An 18759-nucleotide genomic window follows, 5' to 3' on the forward strand; every position below is an offset into this window, starting at 1 on the left:
CAAAGAAAAGACACTGAGCCGTGGTGAAGAGACAGGGCTGCTTCTTTGGGGAAAGCCCAGCAGAGGGGGGACTGGCAGCACAAGCCTGGGACGGGCTGGGCCTGAGGGCCGGAGCTGTCCTGCGGGCAGGGAGAGAGGCCAGGAACCCCCCGACTTCCCCGCACACTCAGGTGGCCGCTGCGGGCAGAGCAGCCTGGCATCAGGAGGCAGCCGAGCTCCAGCAGCAGACACAGTCACCGCGCAGAGGACAGTGCCACCGCTCCCACGCTCTCCTCAGGCGGTAGCACAGGCCTTGGAGGGTGCCTGGGGAGGGAGTCATCTTCCCTGGAGCTCTCAGGAGCAGGATGGTTTGCGTCGCCAGGCAACAGACGGACGGGCTGCTGTCCTCCTGCAAGCCTTGCAGGGCTGAGAGAGAAAGGAGCAGAGCAGAGATCAAGGCACTGTGTCTGCACAGATGCCAGGCATCCCCTGCTGACGCAGCCAGTCCCACCCAGCTCTTCCCACAGCCAGGAGGCAGCAGGAGCAAGAAAGGGACGAGGTGGGAGTTGCTGGCCAAGACCGTCCCAAAGGCTCCTGAAATCTTCTCTCTACTCTACCCACAGCGGCCCTGCTCTGCACGGGCAGCAGAGCCCTCCTCGCCTGGGGCAGGAGTGGCAGCTCCCTGCCCAGCATCTGTCTGCCTCCCACCAGCCCTGCCTGACACCCTGCTGCCCTCGCTCACCCGTGCAGATGTCCTCCAGCTTCTCCTTGCTCCGGCCCCTCAGGTGCTGCCCGACAAGCCCTAGGCACACACACACAGCCGCTCACAAATCCGGCTCCCCAGCCCACCCCCAGCAGCACAGCTGCCTCCAGGCCCTGCCAGCCTGGCCACGCTCCCTCCTCCCTTTTGCAGCGCTGACGCCAGGGCGCTCCGCACTGCGTGCCACCCAAGGGTCTTGCTGTGAGGGCACAGCAGGAGGCTCCCAGCAGCCCCACATGTGTGGGCAGAGATGGCAGAGGGTGACACAGCCCCTGGGCACCCAGGCCCTGCATCGGGCGCTGGGGGCTCCAGCAGACACAGCTGCAAGGCTGGTCCTTGCTGCCAGCACAGCAGCCGGGGGGGCTGAGGCCGAGGTGTCCGGGGACAGAGAGGGACACCAGCGGTTGGGGCTCACCAGTGAACCTCACGGCTGCCTCTCGCAAGGACTCCTGTGGGCTCTCCAAGTATGTCAGGCTCTGGTGCAGGTACTCTTCTGCTCTTCTGGCCCTCACCAGCTGGGGAGAGCACAAGGGCACGGGCTTGGCACACCCCTCCCTCACCCAGCCAGGCAGTCCCTGCGCCCAGGACCGGCCTTGCCCTGCCAGGACGCTCATGGCTCCCACACACGAGCTGGGCAGTGCCGAGCTTCGGAGGGAGCAGAAGGCAGGCTGCTCCCCAGGCATGCTGAGGTGCCCTCCTGCTGCCAAGGCCCAGCTGGGCCAGGGGCTGCTTTAGCATCCCAGGGGGCAGCGAGGGCAGAGGAGCCTGGAGAAGAGCTCGCCAGGGCAGCGTGCTTGGAGAAGGGCAGCGTGAGTGCTGCTCCAGCCTGGCGGCTTTGGGTGCCAGCCAGGGCCAGGGGCACAGCTGCCTGCCCCACACACTGGGCATGGAGGGGGACAGGCCTTGCGCAGGCTGGCTCTGGGGGCTTTGGGGCCATCCTTACCAGGCACTCGCCGATCCTCCACGTCTGCGCTGTCTCAACCAGCTGCCTGAGCTGCTTCCACTTGAGGAACTTGGCAGCGCGAAGAAGGGCTTCCCGAGAGGCCTGCACAGCAGCAGAGACGGGGAGATGCCACTGCAGGCCAGGGGACAAGACCCTGCGTCCCCCTGCTCTTGGCAAGCCTCGGGGCCTTGCCTGGCCCACCATGGGAAGAGGCAGCAGCTGGGCACCGACTCTGCCACGGGGTTCAATACCCTGGGCAGAGACATGGGGCACCCACCACCTCAGGCACCTCGTCCTGCCGCGGCAGCACAACAGAGAGCCCCAAGAGCTGCTGAGCTGTAGCCAAAGCCAGGAGGAGGCTGAAGGGCTGCAGTCACAGAGACGCCCAGGCAGGACTCGGCCACAACTACCTGCCACAGGCATTGCCCCTGCGGGTGCTCGGCTGCCCGGCCTGCGCCCTTGCCCAGACTTGTGCCCCCGCCCCAGAGCTGGGTAGCCGGGATGCAGGGCCCGGCCCCTGCCCTCACCGCACCTCCCTCCCTGGGGCTCTCCCCTCCCCAGGCTCGCAGGCTGGGGAACAAGTTGGCTCCCCAAACTCTTTGCAGGTGCTGCCTCCCTCTGCGCAGGCCAAGGGCACTGGGGACACACGCTGAACGTGGGGAGCAGGGTGTCTCCTCCTGCAGTGCTCTTGCCTTAGGCAGCTGGGGCATGCCCCAGGCCAGACATCTCCAGGCCCCTGCTGGGGCAGGGCACGGTGGCAACAGGAATTGGGAGGCAAAGCCTGGCCTCGCACACCTGCAGGGCTAGCTGCGAAGCCCCTAGGCACTCCAGGGCTTAGACATTTGTGGCCACGGACTGCGGCGGAGCCCTGTGGGACCGGGGAAAGCAGGTCTGGGAAAGGCCCCTGCCCAGCTTCTCATTCCCTGCTTCGAGCCTTCTAGGGCCCTGGTTAGAAAGCCATACCTGGCGCACGCTGCAGCTCTCGTCCTGCATGTGGAAGAGCAGTGGCAGCAGGCTGCTGCGCACTTGCTTCTGCAGCTGCTGGTCTTTGGTGCCCAGCACAATCGCCAGCACATCTCTGAAGAGCCGCATGGAGAGCGCTCGCACCTGGCCAGCGTCCTGGTGGGAAGGAAGAGGGGGCACCTCAGCGCTGGCTGCTCCAAGCCCACGGTCTCCCTCGCGCTCAGCCCTCCTGCCGGCGCTGCAGGGGCCGAGCACAACACGGAGCAGCCGAGGGCAGAGAGGGCACTGGCGCAACGCAGCCCCCCAGCCCAGGACACCGGCAGGGGCCCTGGCTCTCCCCCCAGCCTTACGGCATCAAAGAGCAGCAGGAGCTCCGCGGACAGCTGCGGAGCAATGCTGGCCACCGTCTCCTCGCCCATGACGTGCACCATGTGTCGCAGCACCACCAGGGCCTTAGTGCTGATGTCGCTGTCCGCATCCCGCAGTTGCTCCATGATGAGTGGCAGCAGGAAGCGCATTTCTCTTACCTGTGTGAAACACCACTGCGTTTGCTGAAGAAGTAGTGGACTGCCCAGGCAAAAATGCCCAGCTTGTTAGACACCCGCTTCCCCTCTGGCTTCCCAGAAGCTGGCATGGCGGTTACTGCAGCAACCTGCTGCCAGGCAGGGCTTAGCGGCACAGCCATGGCAGTGTGGGGGACTGGGGGCGTAGGGAGGGAGGAGAGGGCAGCACCGGCTCCTCTCCACCTGACCACTCACCCCCTTCTGTGTGTTCCCCAGCACCCTCACCCAGCCCCACGCTGCCCGCACAGCTTCACCTGCCTGTCCCCTGCTCACCGTCTGCGGCCTCTTGCACAGTAGGACGAGGCCTCTGAGCACCAGCCCACGTATCACCTGGCTGCCACGCTCCAGATACCTCGCAAGGAGCAGCAGGATATGAGCATTGTCTTCGCAAAGGTCCGGGCAAGCCACAAGCTGAAACACATGTTGCAGGGAGACAGTGCCAGAGCCGGCAGGACTCCCTGCATCGTGCCGTGCCGGCTCCCACCAGCAGCTCAGGGCGAGGGCACCAGGCCCACACAAAGCCTGGCCCCAAGGCAGCAGTGAGTGCGGAGGGCCCCCGGGGCGGCTCCTCCGCTCCTCTCCACCATCCACACAGCAGGCACCAAATCCACGTGGGCACAAGAGTTACCCCAGCGCGGATGGGCCAAGCCAAGGCTACAAGTCGCAGCGCACCCACTGCCCCAGCTCCACTCACTGCCGCCCACCCCCCAGCACGGGCACGGGAGAGCAGAGGGGTGAGAGGCACCCCAGAGGCAGCCCTGCCATCAGGCTCACCTCCACGAGGAAAGCCAGGATGGAGATCTCCTGGGAGGGCTCCTCCAGGCGGAGCAGCACTGCCAGCTGGCGCAGGAGGTAAACTCGCAGGCTTCTTGGGGTCTCCCTCATTTCCCTGGCAGAGGGAAGAAGGCACTGGTGGCCTGAGCAGCCCAGGCAAACCTCGGCCATGCCTTGGTCACAAGCGCTGAGGCCTGCAGCCCCTTTCTTGGGGAGCTGGGCACCCCCACGGGCTCTGTGGGGCACCGCATCTGCAGGGGAGAAATGCTGGGGCAGAGCGGGCACAAGGGGGCTCTCACCTGGCCAGCAAAGCCACTCCCCTGTGGTGGCTCTCAGCGCGGAGGAGCATGTCCCAGCCACCCTTCCTTGCCATGAGCAGCACCTGGCGCTCGTAGCCGGCACGGCAGAGCAGCGCTTTCATGGTCCGCACTGCGGCCCTGTGTGTGGAGCAAACACCAGGTCACACTGGCACCCCTGGCCCCGCCTATAGGTCCACGGCAGAGACAACGGGGCTGGCATGGAGCACCTGACGGGGCTGGTGAGAGCAGACTCTTCCCCTTGGCATTCCCTCCAGCACATCTCAGCCTCCTCCGGCGTCAGCGCTGCGGTGACAGAAATCTGGAACAGCAGCGCCAGGAAGAGCTGGGGGAAAAATGCCTCCACCTGCGGTGGGCAGCGGGGCCACTGGAGGATCTCCTGCAGCGCCATGGTTGCCTGCAGAAAACACCCAGAGACAGCTCTCGCTGCGGAGGTGCCCTTGTTGCACGGCCCAGTCTTGGCAGCGATGCTTGGGTGCTGCCCTGGGCCACGGGGCAGTGAAGCAGTGCCTGGCCTGGCTGTGCGGCCAGGGCAAAGCCATGGGAGCTCTTGGGGCTCAGCTCCTCTTTCTGCCCTGGGCACAACAACCCTTTCTGCGCTGGTAGGAGGTCTCCCTGGGGGGGCGGGGGGGGGGGGCCCTCCATGCACAGGCCTGCCTGGGCTGTGCCTTGGTCCTGCCGGGCCCCTAAGCATGCCCCAGCCCCTAATCCTGCCCCTAACCCACGTTGCCAGCCCACAAAGCACGATGCAGAGACAGAGGAGGGCGGAGGGCCACCCACACAGGGCTCCCGCCTTGTGCACAGGGGGCTCCAGCGGTGAGCAGCAGCCCAGCGTGCTGGTGTGGCGGGGGTCAGGCACTGGCCAGGGCCCCGCCAGCCGTAGCCCTCCCTCACACGCTGTGCCTGTGCGCCCTGGGGAGGTCAGGGCTTGGCGGCGGATGGGGAAGGGCAGAGGGGGCCCTTTCTGTGGCCTCTCGCCCACAGAGGCCAGTGCAGCCCTAGGGGAGAGCGAGGCTTCCTCCACAAACGCACGGTCAGGGGAGAGATGTCCATGTGGTCCCCATCCAAAGTCAGCGACGCCTTGTGCACTGGCCAGTCCAACAGCACGTCAAACAGCTTTCCCAGCACCTTCTCCGCAGTCATGGGCTTCGACAGCAGCACCCTCCACATGGCCGCGGCAGCGCTGCAGGCCCAGAGCGCCCTGTCAGCGGGTGCCGCAGCCGCAGCGCCGTGGCCTGGGCAGCCCCACAGGGCCTGGGCTGGCCGCCAGCCCTGCCGCTGCCTGCTGCCCGCTGCCCGCTGCCCCGTGCCGGCAGCACCCTGCCGGCCCTGCCCCAGCAGGCACCACACCGCCAAGCTGAAGTCCCTTGTGGGGCAGGGAAGGAGCCAGGCGACCGGGCTCAGGGGCCCAAGGCAGCCAGGCTTGCTCAGCTCTGGCTGCTGCAGCCCTGCCTGAGGCAGCGGGGCTGGCACACGGGGACACCGGGAGGGCCCAGCCCCTCAGCAGAGTCCTGAAAATCTCCCTCTCCCCCGCAGCCCACACGGGACGAGCTCTAAGGCCTGCGGGGCCCCAAGCACTAGAGGCAGCAGGGCCCGTACCTGTCGCAGGATGGGGAACAGCGCAGCAGGCTCACAACCACCTCCTCGGGGTACGCGCAGGCCAGCTTGAGAAGAGCCCTGTCCAGGCTGTGCCGCGCAGACTCCTCCGTGACGGACAGCACGCTTCTCCACAGGCACCTCACCATCTCTGGCAGCTGGAGGGCACACGGCTCCGAGTGGGGCTGCTGCCAGCCTGCAGCCAGTCGCCCAGCTCCCACCCAGAAGGGCCGCCCTTGCCACCGCTCTGCGCTGCCCCCGGAGGGTGTCGGGTGCCTGGCAGACATGGACTCGGGGAGGCGGCAGGGGGGAGCAACCCCCGGAGGCCTCGAGCCCCGGCCGTGCCACCCACAGGCTACTTACGTGCTCCAAAAGGGAGGCGTCGTCTGTCACGAGCGCATCCAGCTCGTGAGCAGCCGCCTGCGCATCCTGGGTGCTGCAGGCTCCGATGCCCCTGATGGCTGCGAGGATGGCACTTGTCCTCACAGCGGGCTCGAGGTGTCCCCCAGACATCTACGGGAGAAAGGAGGGCAGCCCAGATAGATGCGGAGCACCCAGCGGTGCCCCCTCACTCAGCCGTTGGCAGCGCCTGGGGCGTGCGCACCTCGTGGGGCTGCAGCTCGCAGCTGCTCTCCGTAGGGACCCCACGGTCCTCCGCCTTCTCCTCCCAGGCCACCCTGGGGCGGCTGGGGGGTCTCTCCGCCATCCTAGGCGATGCAGCAAAGGCTCCGCGGGGCTGCCCGGGGGTGACAAGGAAAGACCTGGGTGCACTCAGGGGGCTCCTTCGCCAGCCCCACGCACTCCCGTCCTCTCCCGTCACCGTCCTCCCGGACACTGCGGGGGCTGAGGCCGCGTGGGTGCCTGGCAATGCCGCGGGGTGTCACAGGAGCCCAGTCACAAAGGGCCCCACTGTCACCCTAGTGACGCTTGTCACCGGCCCAGGGAGGGGCAGGGTGGGTCCCCTCCAGGGGCGCAGGGCCGGCTTGCCCCCCCGACATGGAACACCTCGGTTTGCCCTCGGGGTGCCCGGGGCCCCCATGGGGGTCTGTTGCCCTCAGCGCCACTGCAATCCTTGCCTGGTCTCCCCCAACCGCTGCTCCCTGTCCCTGCCCTCCTCCTCCACCCCAATGAGCACAGGTTTTCAGACGAGGGTCTCCTCTCCAAAATGCAATCATTCTTTAACACCAACAAATGTCCCGTTCCAATTCTGACACCCTGAAAACAGAGGGCTACCAAGCATGACCCATGAAGCTACTACCTTGGTTAGCATCCCAGGAAAGCACCAGGCAGCAGTTCCCAAATTAGCGCACGCAACTGCTTGCGTACAGCAAACGGTGAAACACTGACCTCCCCCCGCAGAGTCCCAGACACGGCCAGAGCAGAAACAGATTTTAAAAAAGCAATGAGCCCATTGATTTCTGCAAGTGGGCAGCAAGAATTGGGAGCGGGGAGTACCAGGGATACCTGCCCCACTCCTATACCCACTCCCTAAGGATTCAGGGACAGGATACTGGGATACAGAAATCATGCTGTCTACCCTGACTTAGACCTGTTTTTACCTAGGATGACCCTGTAGGACCCTGCAGGAACTCTGGAGTTCCCATTAAAAAAAAATCTGCTGCAACACCAATATGGAGCACCAGTTTTAATTAAATTTGATTAAACCTCTCAAATCCCATCAGCTAGCAGTCATTGTAACACACAGTGAATAAAGACAGTAGGTAGCGGTTGTCAAAGCAGCCCAAAGAGGGATTTTTTCTTTTTCCTATCTAACTTTATGCAGCTTTATTAAAAATAATAATACCTAAAGTGTCCTTTTTTAGAAAAATGCTGCTTGGTGGGTTGTTTGTCTTTAACAGGCTGAATTTGGTTTCAGGATGATGTGAAGGAATTGTAAGCTTCTGCCAATCAGTAGTAGCAGTTAGCATGTACCCCCAAACATGTTGCAAAGGAAAGCAAAAGGTTCAATCCGGCTTCTTACCGGGAATATCTATGTTAGCGTATCTGAGCTTGTAAAATCTGTGCAAAATCTTTGGACAGTTGAAACACAAGTTTTTCAGACAAGGGTCTCCTCTCCAAAATGCAATCATTCTTTAACACCAACAAGTGTCCCGTTCCAATTCTGACACCCTGAAAACAGAGGGCAAAAAAAGAAACAACAGCAAGTAATTTTTTTTAATGGGAAAACTGAGTTGTGACTTGTTAGGGCATGAGGATGGTGCTTCGTGGCCTTCCAACCCCTAGTTTTACAGAGGACCAACGTATGCCAATTTCCCCCTCCCCTTCCCCCCGTTCTTTTCACCCTCTAGAAATAATTGGTGAGTTAAAAGCAGGGCAAACATTCCCAGCTAGATAAGAACCAAGGTGTTTTCAGCAATCAGGATAAATTCTGAAAAATGTACTGGGCCACCCATTTAGGCTTTTCACACTGGCAGCAGGTATCAACAAGTCCCAGAAAGTATTAAACACTTTCTTATGAGAGATCTGGCATTTTTATGTTAATTTTCAGAGAAGTTGGTGATGGCAGATGTCTCAATTATAAGGCACTTCTGGGCTGATTTTTCTGCTTTACAATTAGGGAATAGTAATTGCACCCAGGAGCAATGTGGTGCCAGGACTCTATAAAACCGTCGGAGCAGTAAGGGGATGCAAAGCCCACCCTGTTCATGGCAAGATGTTGGCAAATACAGCCGGACTGCTCCGAGTCCAAAAACTCACATCCATTTAGCATAATCCTGACCAGGGAGACAGCAGGCCTGGATGCAATAAGCCCCAGATAACCACATCCATGACCAGGGCTGCAGAGCTGAGTCTGGGACTGACTGAGCACCGTCAGCCACCTTCTGCCTCCAGGAGATGCCTGGAGCTGAGAACTGAGAAATCAGAAGTGTTTTGGACACGGGGCTCCTGTCCCTGAAAATTCAAAATGAGTTAAAACCCTGGTCTGCCGATCGGCGCAATGGTAAAACACAGTGGAAAGAACCTGGAGGGAGTGGCCTGGCTCCTGGGAAGTTATCCAGCAAACCCTGGGGAAAGAAATCAAGCAAAATTTAGCCCGGCGGAAGAAGAGCAACCTGTTTCCCATTTTTAAATTTGCAATATTTAAACTTTGGGCACGCACTCTGGAGCCCATCAGGTGCTGCAGCACACCTCAGCTTGCTTTAACTATGGCTCTTGTCCTCCAGCTGCAGAGCTCAAAGCGTCATCCACTCCCTGGGGAAGCTCGGCAAGTGATGTGCAGCCCGGTGAGAGGCCAGCGCGGTACCTGCAGGCATCTTGATAGCTTGGGGCAGGGGGCCAAGCCACATCAAGGCAAGCGGTGCCAGGGATGACAAACTAGAAGTGCCAAGGCTGGATTTAGGACAAGACCCAGGCGTCCTGGCTGCCGCATTGACACCCAAGCCACCAGGAACAAGCAGCTGGGTCTCTCGTTACAGCCCCCAGCCCAGCCTGGCCATTCCCCACAGGTCCCAGGGTATCCACAGCTATTTTTTAGTTGATGTTTTCTGCAACGCCCCTCGGAGCAGAGCTCCCCAACACCCGGCCATCAGGGCTGAGCTGCAAGCAGACGGGGAGCGAGGCTTCTGCGGCTGGAGCAGTCCTGCTCCACTTTCCCCCTCGCTCCTGGCTAGCGCCCAGAGCTGGATGACTGTTTTTTTCCTTCTCACCCCTTATAAAATTCCTCTCTGTTCGCCTCCCTGAGCGGTCGTCCCTTGCCACCCCACCACCGGCCCCTGCAAAGCAGCCACTGGGCAAGCAGTGGAAGAAGCCCGGCAGGGAGCAGCTCCCAGGCCCACAGCAAAGGCGGGTGCAGAAAGGAGCTGGGAGTTTTGCCTCCTTGCACCACATCTATTAAGGCAAATCCACTGTGAGCATCTCCCAATGATACCAAAGGTGGTGAAAAAATTCAAATGACACTGGAGATTTTGCTTCTGTCCCCTCTCTGCTGAACTACACTGATCTCATGAGACCCACAGTGGCAGCGCTGTGTTTTGGGTGGGTTTGCTATATATACATATTTTTTTTCATGTAGGTTGAGACAGAACAAAGTGCTGGCACAGGCTGTGATTACTTTGGGAGCTTAAACACCCATTTTTACTGCGAGTCCCTCGTCCTGCAGCAGTAGGACACAAAGGAAGGGCCAGACCCCAACAGCACCATGATAGGGACCAGGATGACACACAGCAGAAGTGCCTCTCTGCTGGGGACTGCTCAGTCACCTGTGAGCACCAGACCCCCTCCTCTCTTCTCTACTAAGCCAGGACAGTCTCCCTGCAAAAAAAAAAAAAAAAAAAAAAAAAAAAAAAAAAAAAAAAAAAAATCACAGCCCTAGAAGGGTGTGAGCAGTAAGCAAGGAGGAAAAAGTGAACATTTACTGAATTTTTGTTTATAAATGAAAGGCAAGTTGACAAACCTGCACACAATAGTCCTTTTTTCCTTTTCTTTTTTCCTAACAAGGCATGATGGTCCCTGGAGGTACGAGAGACTGAGCCACTGGCGCTAGGAGCCATCAGCTCTTTCTTGAGCTCTGCTGCTTACTTTGGCTTTCCCTATATAGAAATGAGAAATTATCAGTCACAAAGTAACTCTAAGGTGGGGACGTTTGTGATTTCTTGGTGCAGGGGGGAAGGATGAGGAAGTATAGTTGATATTCAGAAAGCTTCAGAACTGCAGCATGGTGTAAAGTCACTGGCACATGGTAGTTGAAGGACAGATGGGAGAAGCCAGCTTTCCCAGCTTGCAGGTCGCCTGGCCTTTGAGTCATGACCCCTTAGAGCACCTCGCAGTTGGTCTTTAACTGCTCCAAGGTTGTCAGGTCAACTGCCAGAAGTCACATCACAGCTCAGCCAGGAACCTGCTATCAGACACCTGAAGAAAATGAGCTGAGAGCCAAGAGTAAGTGTCCTTAAGCCATGGGAGCATCTGCAATAGCTTTAAAACATTAACTGACACCATCAGTATCAAAACCCCATTACAATGGCCTGTTTCTGAGGCATAGGAAACAGCTTTCATACTCTGTTTAGGAATCACAATGTCTTGTACTCCACAAAGAAACCAGTTCAGGTTTAGAGCTCGACACATTGTGTCTGCTTGTGGCAAGGAAAGGGCCAGGTTGCTGGAGAAGCCCCCTGCCCTTGGTCCAAAAAGTAACAAGTCCAACTTCCTAACTTTTCATAGAAATCCAGCTTCCCAGCTGCTTACAGATAACCTTTTTAAATTGACCAGGACCCTTTTGGAAACCAGTTTAAGCACAACTGGAACAGCTGCACGAACAGCAAAAGCTGCAAACTAACTCCACCTGCATGGAAACAAAAAAAGTATGAAGAAAGTTTTACTTAAATATCAAACTTCTGGATCTCGCCAGTGACTTTTTTGGTCTTTGTCTCTCTTGTCTATCTTGATATCATCGTGTATGTGATATCCAGGGGATAAGAAAGTGCTATTAAATCCTTCTTTAAGAGCAGAGTAGAAACTAAGTCCAAATCCCCATGGGTATTTAGGGACCCAAATGACCTCTGAAACCTTTGAGAATAAGGCACTTCTGTGTCTTGAGCTCTGCCCAAGGAAAGCAGGTGAGGCTGCCCAGGTAGATCTGCTCAAAAGCCAGATTTGACATCATGTCTCCTGGCATGCCTCACCTCACCCCCCCTTACTGCCTCCCACTCAGAAACAGGACGAAACCGAAGTTCAGGCTGAAACCCCGAACTAACAGGTTTGGTTTAGCTTTAAAGAGAAGCCATTTGCTGCCTAATATCTCTGCTTTATCTGCTCTAATGACACTCATTAGCTTTTAGCCCAGGACTCTGCCTCTGCATAACAAAGGAAACATTTTCCTACCCCAAAGCTGAAGGAAAGTTCCTGGAATTCCAAGGCAGGAAGGAAAATAAACGCCATTCAATAGTTTAGGGTCCTGCCTTGCAACTTTTACAATCGTAATTTTGTCCCGTGAAAGACCAAGATGTTCTCAAGCCAAAGACCTAGGTGGAAACCAAGCTGCCACCTCCTCTCAGGATGCACAACCCCCTAACACCTGAATCCGTTCAGCTGCAGCTGGATGAAAGCTTGTGAAACACCACTCCCTGCTTGTGATCTCATGCAAAGATGAGAACAAGATCATCCGTACAGGGCATAAATGCAGCGAGAGAGCTCTGGTATCCAACATCACAGATCTTTGCCCCTTTACTAACTAAAGGGTTGGTAAGGAAAACAGGATCACAGCGATAAAACAGCATCTTCTTTGCAGCACTCATAGGGACATCACGGTGCTGTGAGCATTAGGTAACTGCATACCATCGGGGGCGGGGGGGGGGGTGGGGGCGGGGAAATCAAACCCTTGCAATATATTGAAAGGACACTGGTTTTACCAAGTTCTTTTACAATGACTTAAAAATACCTTCCTGTTTCTGATGGAGACCACTGAGGTGCTTTAAATGCACAGTATTATCACAGAGAGGTTTAAAGGAGCCCAGAATTTGAAAAGGCAAAGGAGGCTGTCAAAACAGCCTAAGTTGCATTTGCTTGAATAAGCTTTTCAATTTAACAAGGACAAGAGGATGGAGCAGATTTTTAGGAAGCCCGGGGACCACACCAAACAGCAAGGGATATACAGAAGAGCATAGGAGGCTGGAAAAAACAGACCGGTGACCCAAACCAGGCTACAGGCTGTTCCTGGATGAGCTCCCCGCTGCCTGGGATGTGCATGGGGGCAGGCCAAGAGAAGACCAGCAAACAGCTACATACCACATGCAACACCATTAGTAATTTATTAATCGGTCACTCAGCACGACTTCCAGCTCTGATGACAAAAAGGAAATGTCCCAGGCACACAGCTGCCCAGGGGCATCCCTCCCCTCCCCGTGACGGAGGGTGCCAGAAGGCACAAAACAGCCTCCAGAGCAACTCATCCATGCTAGAAAACTAGCGTGCCTGGCTGGAGACCAGGGGACCGGGCTGTGCCTCTAACACTGACCACCTCAGTGCTTTCTGCCTTGTTTTTTGTGTCCGGTTTTTCAAAGTGGGAACGATGCTGGCAACCTCACCCGTGAGGCTCTGGGAAGCCAGGTGCCACTGGCTGGGGGGCAGAAGAGCAGAAAAACAGGTGAAGCACTCCTCTTTCCTAACCAGCGGAGAGGGGACAGATGCTCTTCCCCTCCCAGTGACGGCTCCAGAGCACAGAGCACTTTGAAGGCAGTTGTTGGTGCTCACACAGCAGAGGCTGGTTCAGCAGGGCGTGTAGAGCACCCCATCACAATGCTGGGCACAGGGAAAGCCCAAAATCCCAGGCTCTTGCTGCAGACAGCCAACCTGAGAGAGCCGGGACAGCACAAGGGGAAGATAAAAACAGCTTTGCTCTACCAAGGATGAGAGATCAAGTCTGTCTAGATGTCTACTACAATATAGCTGGGCAGCTTTCTCTTCTCAGGTCACCAGTTTGATCCGAAAAGTCACCCTGCTGCATGTCCTGTGGGGGAGGATATACCCAGACAGAGGCTTTTAAAAAGCTGATTCTTAGAAAAGGGTCAACAGAAAGCAAACGGGGACCCAGTGGCACCATGCTGGCACTCTCCTCCCTGGGAGATGCAGTGGTCCAGGGCTGTGGTAAGACCAGCGTTGAGATCTTGCTTGAAATAGTCCTGTGCCCCCACGTGCCAGGCGATAGCAGAGACGATTTGGAGGCCACAGTCTCTGCAATGGCCCAGGCTCAGGCAGACAAGGCCTCCTCTGGGGCTTTCCCTGCCCCAGAGGAGGGTCTGGGCTGCAGCTGCCCAGCGAGAGGGCTGTTGGGATGCAGCCGGGAGAAACGCCCCAGTGTCCAGATGGGGAAGACGTTGCAGTAGGAGGTGTAGCTGATGGCGCACGACTTGTTGAACACTCCAGCAATGTTCTCCTGAGAGAGAAAAACAGCAAGGCGGTGTGGGTGAGAGGGGACCCACTGCATCCCTCTCATCCACGCTCCTCAGTGCAGCATCGCCCTCTCTGGAAGCACTTCCCTCTACCCCACGTGACCCTTGGGCCACCGCCTCAGTACTGCAAGCAGGCAGTTGTGTCCATGACACAGGGCCGAGCTCATCTCCCCCCCCGGGGCCCTCCAGCAAAGCCCACAAGTGGCTTCTCTTGCAGGTAAGAGAAAATGCACCATTGCAACAGCTGCACAGTGCCCAGGACAGCTGCAACACCAGAGGAACCCCTTGGAGAGACAAGAATGGATCTACATACCTGAGGCCAGTCCCCGTTGGGCAGCTGTTTATCGAGCAACACTTTGATGCCCCTTTCCAGCACACTAATATCAGGGTACCTGCAAAGCACAGAGATGTAAACACTCCCAAATCTGGACCATCCATGTACCCCCATCCACGCGCTTAGGGAACTCAGCCATCTCCAGGATCCCCATGCTTGTCCCCGGCATGCCGAGTGCTTTGGGAAGACCCCTTATGACCCTAGCACACCAGACATAAAGAATATGGCAAAACTGTCCCAGGCCAGGGGCTTGCGGTTGCGACCCAGACTCCTGCTTTGCACGGGCTCCCCTTCCCCCAGGCATCAAGAGCCCCACCAGCCCGTGGACCACAGCTCCAGCCAGTCCCTCACCGCAGCAGGCTTGTGACCGACAGCATCTTTCAGGAAATGTCATACGGCACACGGCCGGGCCCAGGGCCCGTGCCAGCTCTTCCCTATAACTTGGCCTGCGTTTCCTATCTCACTATGTGCTCAGGGCCACACGGTGTCTGAAGAGGCGAGAGCTGCTCCTACCTGACAGCCATGAGTCCCAGCAGGGCCCAGCACGTATTGTGGATCTGCAAAGTGGCACTCTGCACGTACACGTGCTGCTCGCACGACTCAAAGTCTTCTCCCCAGCCACCATCTGCCATCTGCTTGGAGAGCAGGAACTGGCAGGCCCGGGCCACTTCTCTGCACGCAGCCCTGCAAAGATGGGGCAGAGAATCAGATGGGGCTGGGGGCCGAGGAGAGTTTGCACCCACGTGCCCCAGTCAGCTGGGAGCCAGGCTCTACCATGCCCATAGTGTGGGGCTGCCCAAGAGTTTCAGGCTCTGGCAGCAAGTGCCCTGGTCATATCACAGGCATAAGATTTGGGAGGAGGAGCTCTTGGGCCAGCCAGGGGATCAGCTCAGCCCCACCACGTGGTCCTGCCCCTGCCCAAGAGAGAGGGGCACGGGAAGCATACTGCCCCTCACTCACCCATCGCGGTACGTGTGCTGCATACAGGCAAATGCCTCCAGGCCAAACCAGGTGCCGTAGGTGAAACAAACCCCCCAGCTCCTAGGAGGGAAGGGAGAGCAGTAGTGTCAGGTTTGCACAGCCCAAGGGAGATGCAGGCTGCAACGCTGCTGGGGTCAGAGCAAGTGCAGAGCTGCACAGAGGCGCCGTCCCTGCAGCCGGTGTTTGCTAGGGCACAACCACATCCAGCCCCACCAGGACTGCTCCCAGCTTGCTCAGGAGGCAGCAGCCACTCAGGAACCAGAGGAGCTGGAGCCACCCCAGCCCTCAAGGATTGCCCAGGCCTCGTGCAGCGTGCGAGGTGCCTGCTCCATCTGGGCTGGAGGGAAAGGACAGGAGAGCAAAGCACACAGCAGCTGAAGGGGGGAAGAACTGGCCCCTGCTTGCCTTTCCCACACATCCTGCCAGCCACGAGCACTTGCCACCACGGTCCCTCTCATACTGGGGCTGCCGGGGAAAAGCCAGGCCCCAGGAGCACTGCTTACTCTTCCCACGACCCGTCGGCTCGCTGCGTCCTCCGACAGAAGTCCAGGCCCTTCTGCAGAGTCTCTCTGGTCGGGAGAAAGACGCCTGCTTCAAAAGCAGCCCAAGCTCAGTGGCTGCCTATGCAGCCATCAGTCCCTCCGAGGATTTGGTGGGCCCTTGCGAGAAGCAAGACAGCAGACAGGCAGCCTCACAGTCCCCATGGGATCTCACAGGCAAATCACGCACCACTTGGATGCTTTTCTGCCACGAGCTGGCACACAACAGGAAACCCAGCCAGCAAATGGTGGCAAGATGGAGGCAACCGCTAAGTGAAGAGACAGGCAGCTTCTTCACCAGGTCCCCCTGCCTCATGCCATGAAGACAAAAGGCCTGTGCCCCGCTCCTTGAGCCAGGCTAGGCCCCAGCCTCTTACAGGGAGCTCTGGTTTGGAGACGTCAGCAGCATCCCAGCCTTGAAGGTGCCAAGGGCAGCTCCATGCCAACACAGAGGGCCCTGACAAGGCTCAGCAGGGCCCGTCTCAACTGAGGCCATGGCAGGCAGCATGGGTCACTGCAGCCTGTTTTCCCCCTGCCCCACTCTCCTCTCAGCGTCTCACCTCATCTCTGGGGCCCTGTGCTCAGGGAAGACCTCGTGGAAGTGTCTGAGCGCCTGCATGACGGCCGACGTGCACTCCACGTAGGTGTAGTCGATCATGATGTCACCTGCCGGGGGCAGGAGGACAGCAATGCAACAGCCCCTGGGCCGGGCAGCTCTCCCTGCAGCACGCTGCCGACCCCTTCCCTGGCCCCAGCGCACGCTCATCCCGCAGAGGGACCTGGGGCCAAGCCAGGCACCCACTGGGCACGGCAGGGCCAGCCCCTTTGCAGCGGGCGGGACAACCCGCCCCACACAGCTCCCCTTACCAAACACCTCCGAGGGGTTCAGCAGCTCCAGTAAGCGACCTCCTCGCTTGGTTTCATAGGTGCCAAAGCCTCCATCGGAGTTTCTCATGCTCAGCAACTGCCCAGACAAGCAGAGAGTGGGGACCCAACTGGCCCACAGGCAGCGCCACCCCAGTCCACCCCCGAGCCAGGTGTGAGGACAGAGTCAAGCCCACAGGGCTGGCAAATAACTCACATCCCAACCCACAGCCATAGGCACACCCAAGCTGGACCATCACTCCAGAGACTTGTATCACAGTAAATATGGTGTCAGCATCGCTATTAGCAGGCCACAGGCCTTGTACCAGCTTATGCGATACCAGGCCTAGCAACTCATCAGGCCTTGCCTTCTCCTGTTTTAGCTCAGTTTAGCTGGCTGCATTTCCCACAGCCCCAGTTGTTGCAGCACTTACCACATTCACGGCGTCAAGGAGGCGCTCAGAGGGGACGGGCTTGGTTAGGAAGGGGCACTTCTCCTGCAGCAGCATCACCGACTTCAGCCCCTCTGCCGTGCAGTCAGCCACGATCCAGCCGCAGTCCCGGGTGCTGAAGGGGAAGCCACCCTGGGGAAGGGTCAGGAGGGCTCAGCAGCTTCCCCCAGACTTGCTCTCCCCTTGCACAGAGGAAGTCGCTGCCCCTCAGTCCCATCCCCTCTGCCCAAATTGCTGCCCCAAGCACCCATCCCACAGCAGCCAGCTCCAGCTCTGCTACCTTGTTCATATGGCAATAATATTTCTGGTAGTCGGCTGGGTTCTCCGGCATCTGCAGAGAACAAGAGCAACAGTGAGGGCAGGCAGAAGATCTCTTCAGAGGAAAACAGAGGTATTAAATAGGGCGGTAAGAAGACTCAGAGTCTGCGCAGCCAGCACAACAGAGACACCGCCAACCGGCTCTGCTCGCCTGGCTGAACCTGAGGAACTCATGGGCGTTTTGGAAGCAGGACGTGAATTCCGGGACCTTCTGGGATTCTGCCTGGAAATGGAGGTACACAGTCAGCACGGAGCTGCGGCCGACACGCACATCCCTCGGTTAGAAGAGGATGTGCTGGGATCTCGCTGACCTGCTGGTCTAGGTGCAATCAACTCCTGCCCTTCCTATAGCCCTTCCCATAGGTTTGCATTTATACTTCACTCAGATCCATCTGACTGTTTCCACTAGCAGCTTCTGCAGCTGGAGCTGGACCAGCCCTTGTTGCTGGGGCTGGAGAGAGGCATTTGCCTGGCCAGGGCCCACATGGCCGGGGAGTAACAGGTCAACAGCTCTGAGCAGCAGTGTGTCCACCCAGCCCTGGTGTGCAATGTGATGCCAGGATCCACACAGCAGAGCTCTGAGGGGATGTGCAGTAGGAGCCAGCAGTATTTGGGGATGGCCCAGGAGAGGCCACTCGCCTGAGGAAGCACACAGCCCTGAAGGGAGCATTACCTCCAGAAAGGCTTGAACGGCAAAGGCAGTATCCCAGAGCTGGGATCCATTTGTCCCCTGGAAGAGAGAGAGCAGGCAGGGAGAGGCAGCTGCCTGTGGCAGGAGGGCAGCCTGCCCCGGCTCTCTGGGGCAGCACCTCCCTCCTGCATTACCCCCGCGAGCTCCCTCCACCTTGCGTCTCAGCTTCGGGGTGTGCAGCACCACAGCTGATGCGCAGGCGCAGAGGGGACAGACACAGCAGCACAGGGATGGCAAGGGGACAGGAAAGGAGACAGCCAGCACGGCCTGTGCCAGGCACAGCCAGGACAGGACAGGCAGCCAGGGATGAGGAGCAGAGGGAGGCAACAGCCAGGAGAGAAGCACGGCAGTGTCCACATGCAGCATCTGAGCAGAGGGGCAGGGGCAGCTGGGTTGGGGTGGGGGGTCTCTCTGCCATCCTGAGGGATGGACACCCCACCCCCCGCCATCACTCCCAGCCACTGGCCTCATCCACCCTGGGATCCACATCTGGGATGAGGTGCGAAGGGAACTAGCCCCAAAGGAAACGTCTCCTCCACTGGGCACCCACCCTGCAGGCTGCTTCAACACCTCTGCCAGCCACCCCCTGGGGAGCACGGCCAAACCCAGGGGTCCCTGGGGCACCCGGGAGCTCAGAGAGAGCTGTGCTCCCACGCTGTGCAATCTCACAGCCTTTCCCGTGGGGAAGCTCTGTAAGGGCAGTGGCTCCTGCTAATCAGACTTCTCACACAAGCTACAGTTAACCCCGGTGAATTTGGCCAGGTTCGTTTCTAGCCCCGTG

General features: G+C 58.7%; 2 protein-coding genes and 1 long non-coding RNA gene across 3 annotated transcripts; all 3 read right to left on the reverse strand.

Moving 5' to 3' along the window:
• Positions 1-24: 24 nt before the first annotated feature.
• Positions 25-4403, reverse strand: LOC135328937 (maestro heat-like repeat-containing protein family member 7). The gene is made up of 9 exons (XM_064515516.1): positions 4282-4403; positions 3983-4097; positions 3482-3619; positions 2996-3172; positions 2646-2801; positions 1683-1784; positions 1155-1254; positions 722-781; positions 25-405 (listed from the first exon to the last, which is right to left on the reverse strand). The coding sequence occupies exons 1-9, from the start codon at positions 4401-4403 to the stop codon at positions 200-202; spliced, it is 1176 nt and encodes a 391-aa protein (XP_064371586.1). The 3' UTR covers positions 25-199.
• Positions 4404-7525: 3122 nt separating this feature from the next.
• On the reverse strand, positions 7526-11062 carry LOC135328904 (uncharacterized). Its single transcript, XR_010390065.1, has 3 exons — positions 10310-11062; positions 10116-10167; positions 7526-8025 (listed from the first exon to the last, which is right to left on the reverse strand). It is a non-coding gene; the product is annotated as an uncharacterized LOC135328904 (long non-coding RNA).
• Positions 11063-13477: 2415 nt separating this feature from the next.
• LOC135328906 (lanosterol synthase-like) lies at positions 13478-18363 on the reverse strand. Its single transcript, XM_064515412.1, has 10 exons — positions 17961-18363; positions 17250-17300; positions 16952-17101; positions 16521-16617; positions 16214-16319; positions 15618-15683; positions 15094-15174; positions 14647-14817; positions 14113-14191; positions 13478-13783 (listed from the first exon to the last, which is right to left on the reverse strand). Exons 1-10 carry the CDS (start codon positions 18342-18344, stop codon positions 13598-13600), a joined length of 1371 nt encoding a protein of 456 aa, XP_064371482.1. The 5' UTR covers positions 18345-18363; the 3' UTR covers positions 13478-13597.
• Positions 18364-18759: the final 396 nt, after the last annotated feature.

This window comes from Dromaius novaehollandiae, chromosome 7 (genome assembly GCF_036370855.1).
Source record: "Dromaius novaehollandiae isolate bDroNov1 chromosome 7, bDroNov1.hap1, whole genome shotgun sequence".
Classification (NCBI taxonomy): Eukaryota; Metazoa; Chordata; class Aves; order Casuariiformes; family Dromaiidae; genus Dromaius; species Dromaius novaehollandiae.

Coding starts and splice junctions, on each gene's coding strand:
- LOC135328937 (XM_064515516.1), bottom strand. CDS start 4,403: ATGAAAGCGCTGCTCTGCCGTGCCGGCTACGAGCGCCAGGTGCTGCTC. Junction 3,620..3,982: donor TCCTGGCTTTCCTCGTGGAG/GTGAGCCTGATG, acceptor CATGTGTTTCAG/CTTGTGGCTTGCCCGGACCT. Junction 782..1,154: donor GGCAGCCGTGAGGTTCACTG/GTGAGCCCCAAC, acceptor GTGTGTGCCTAG/GGCTTGTCGGGCAGCACCTG.
- LOC135328906 (XM_064515412.1), bottom strand. CDS start 18,344: ATGCTGCATGTGGACACTGCCGTGCTTCTCTCCTGGCTGTTGCCTCCC. Junction 17,102..17,249: donor ATTATTGCCATATGAACAAG/GTAGCAGAGCTG, acceptor ACCCTTCCCCAG/GGTGGCTTCCCCTTCAGCAC. Junction 16,320..16,520: donor GAACCCCTCGGAGGTGTTTG/GTAAGGGGAGCT, acceptor TGCCCCCGGCAG/GTGACATCATGATCGACTAC.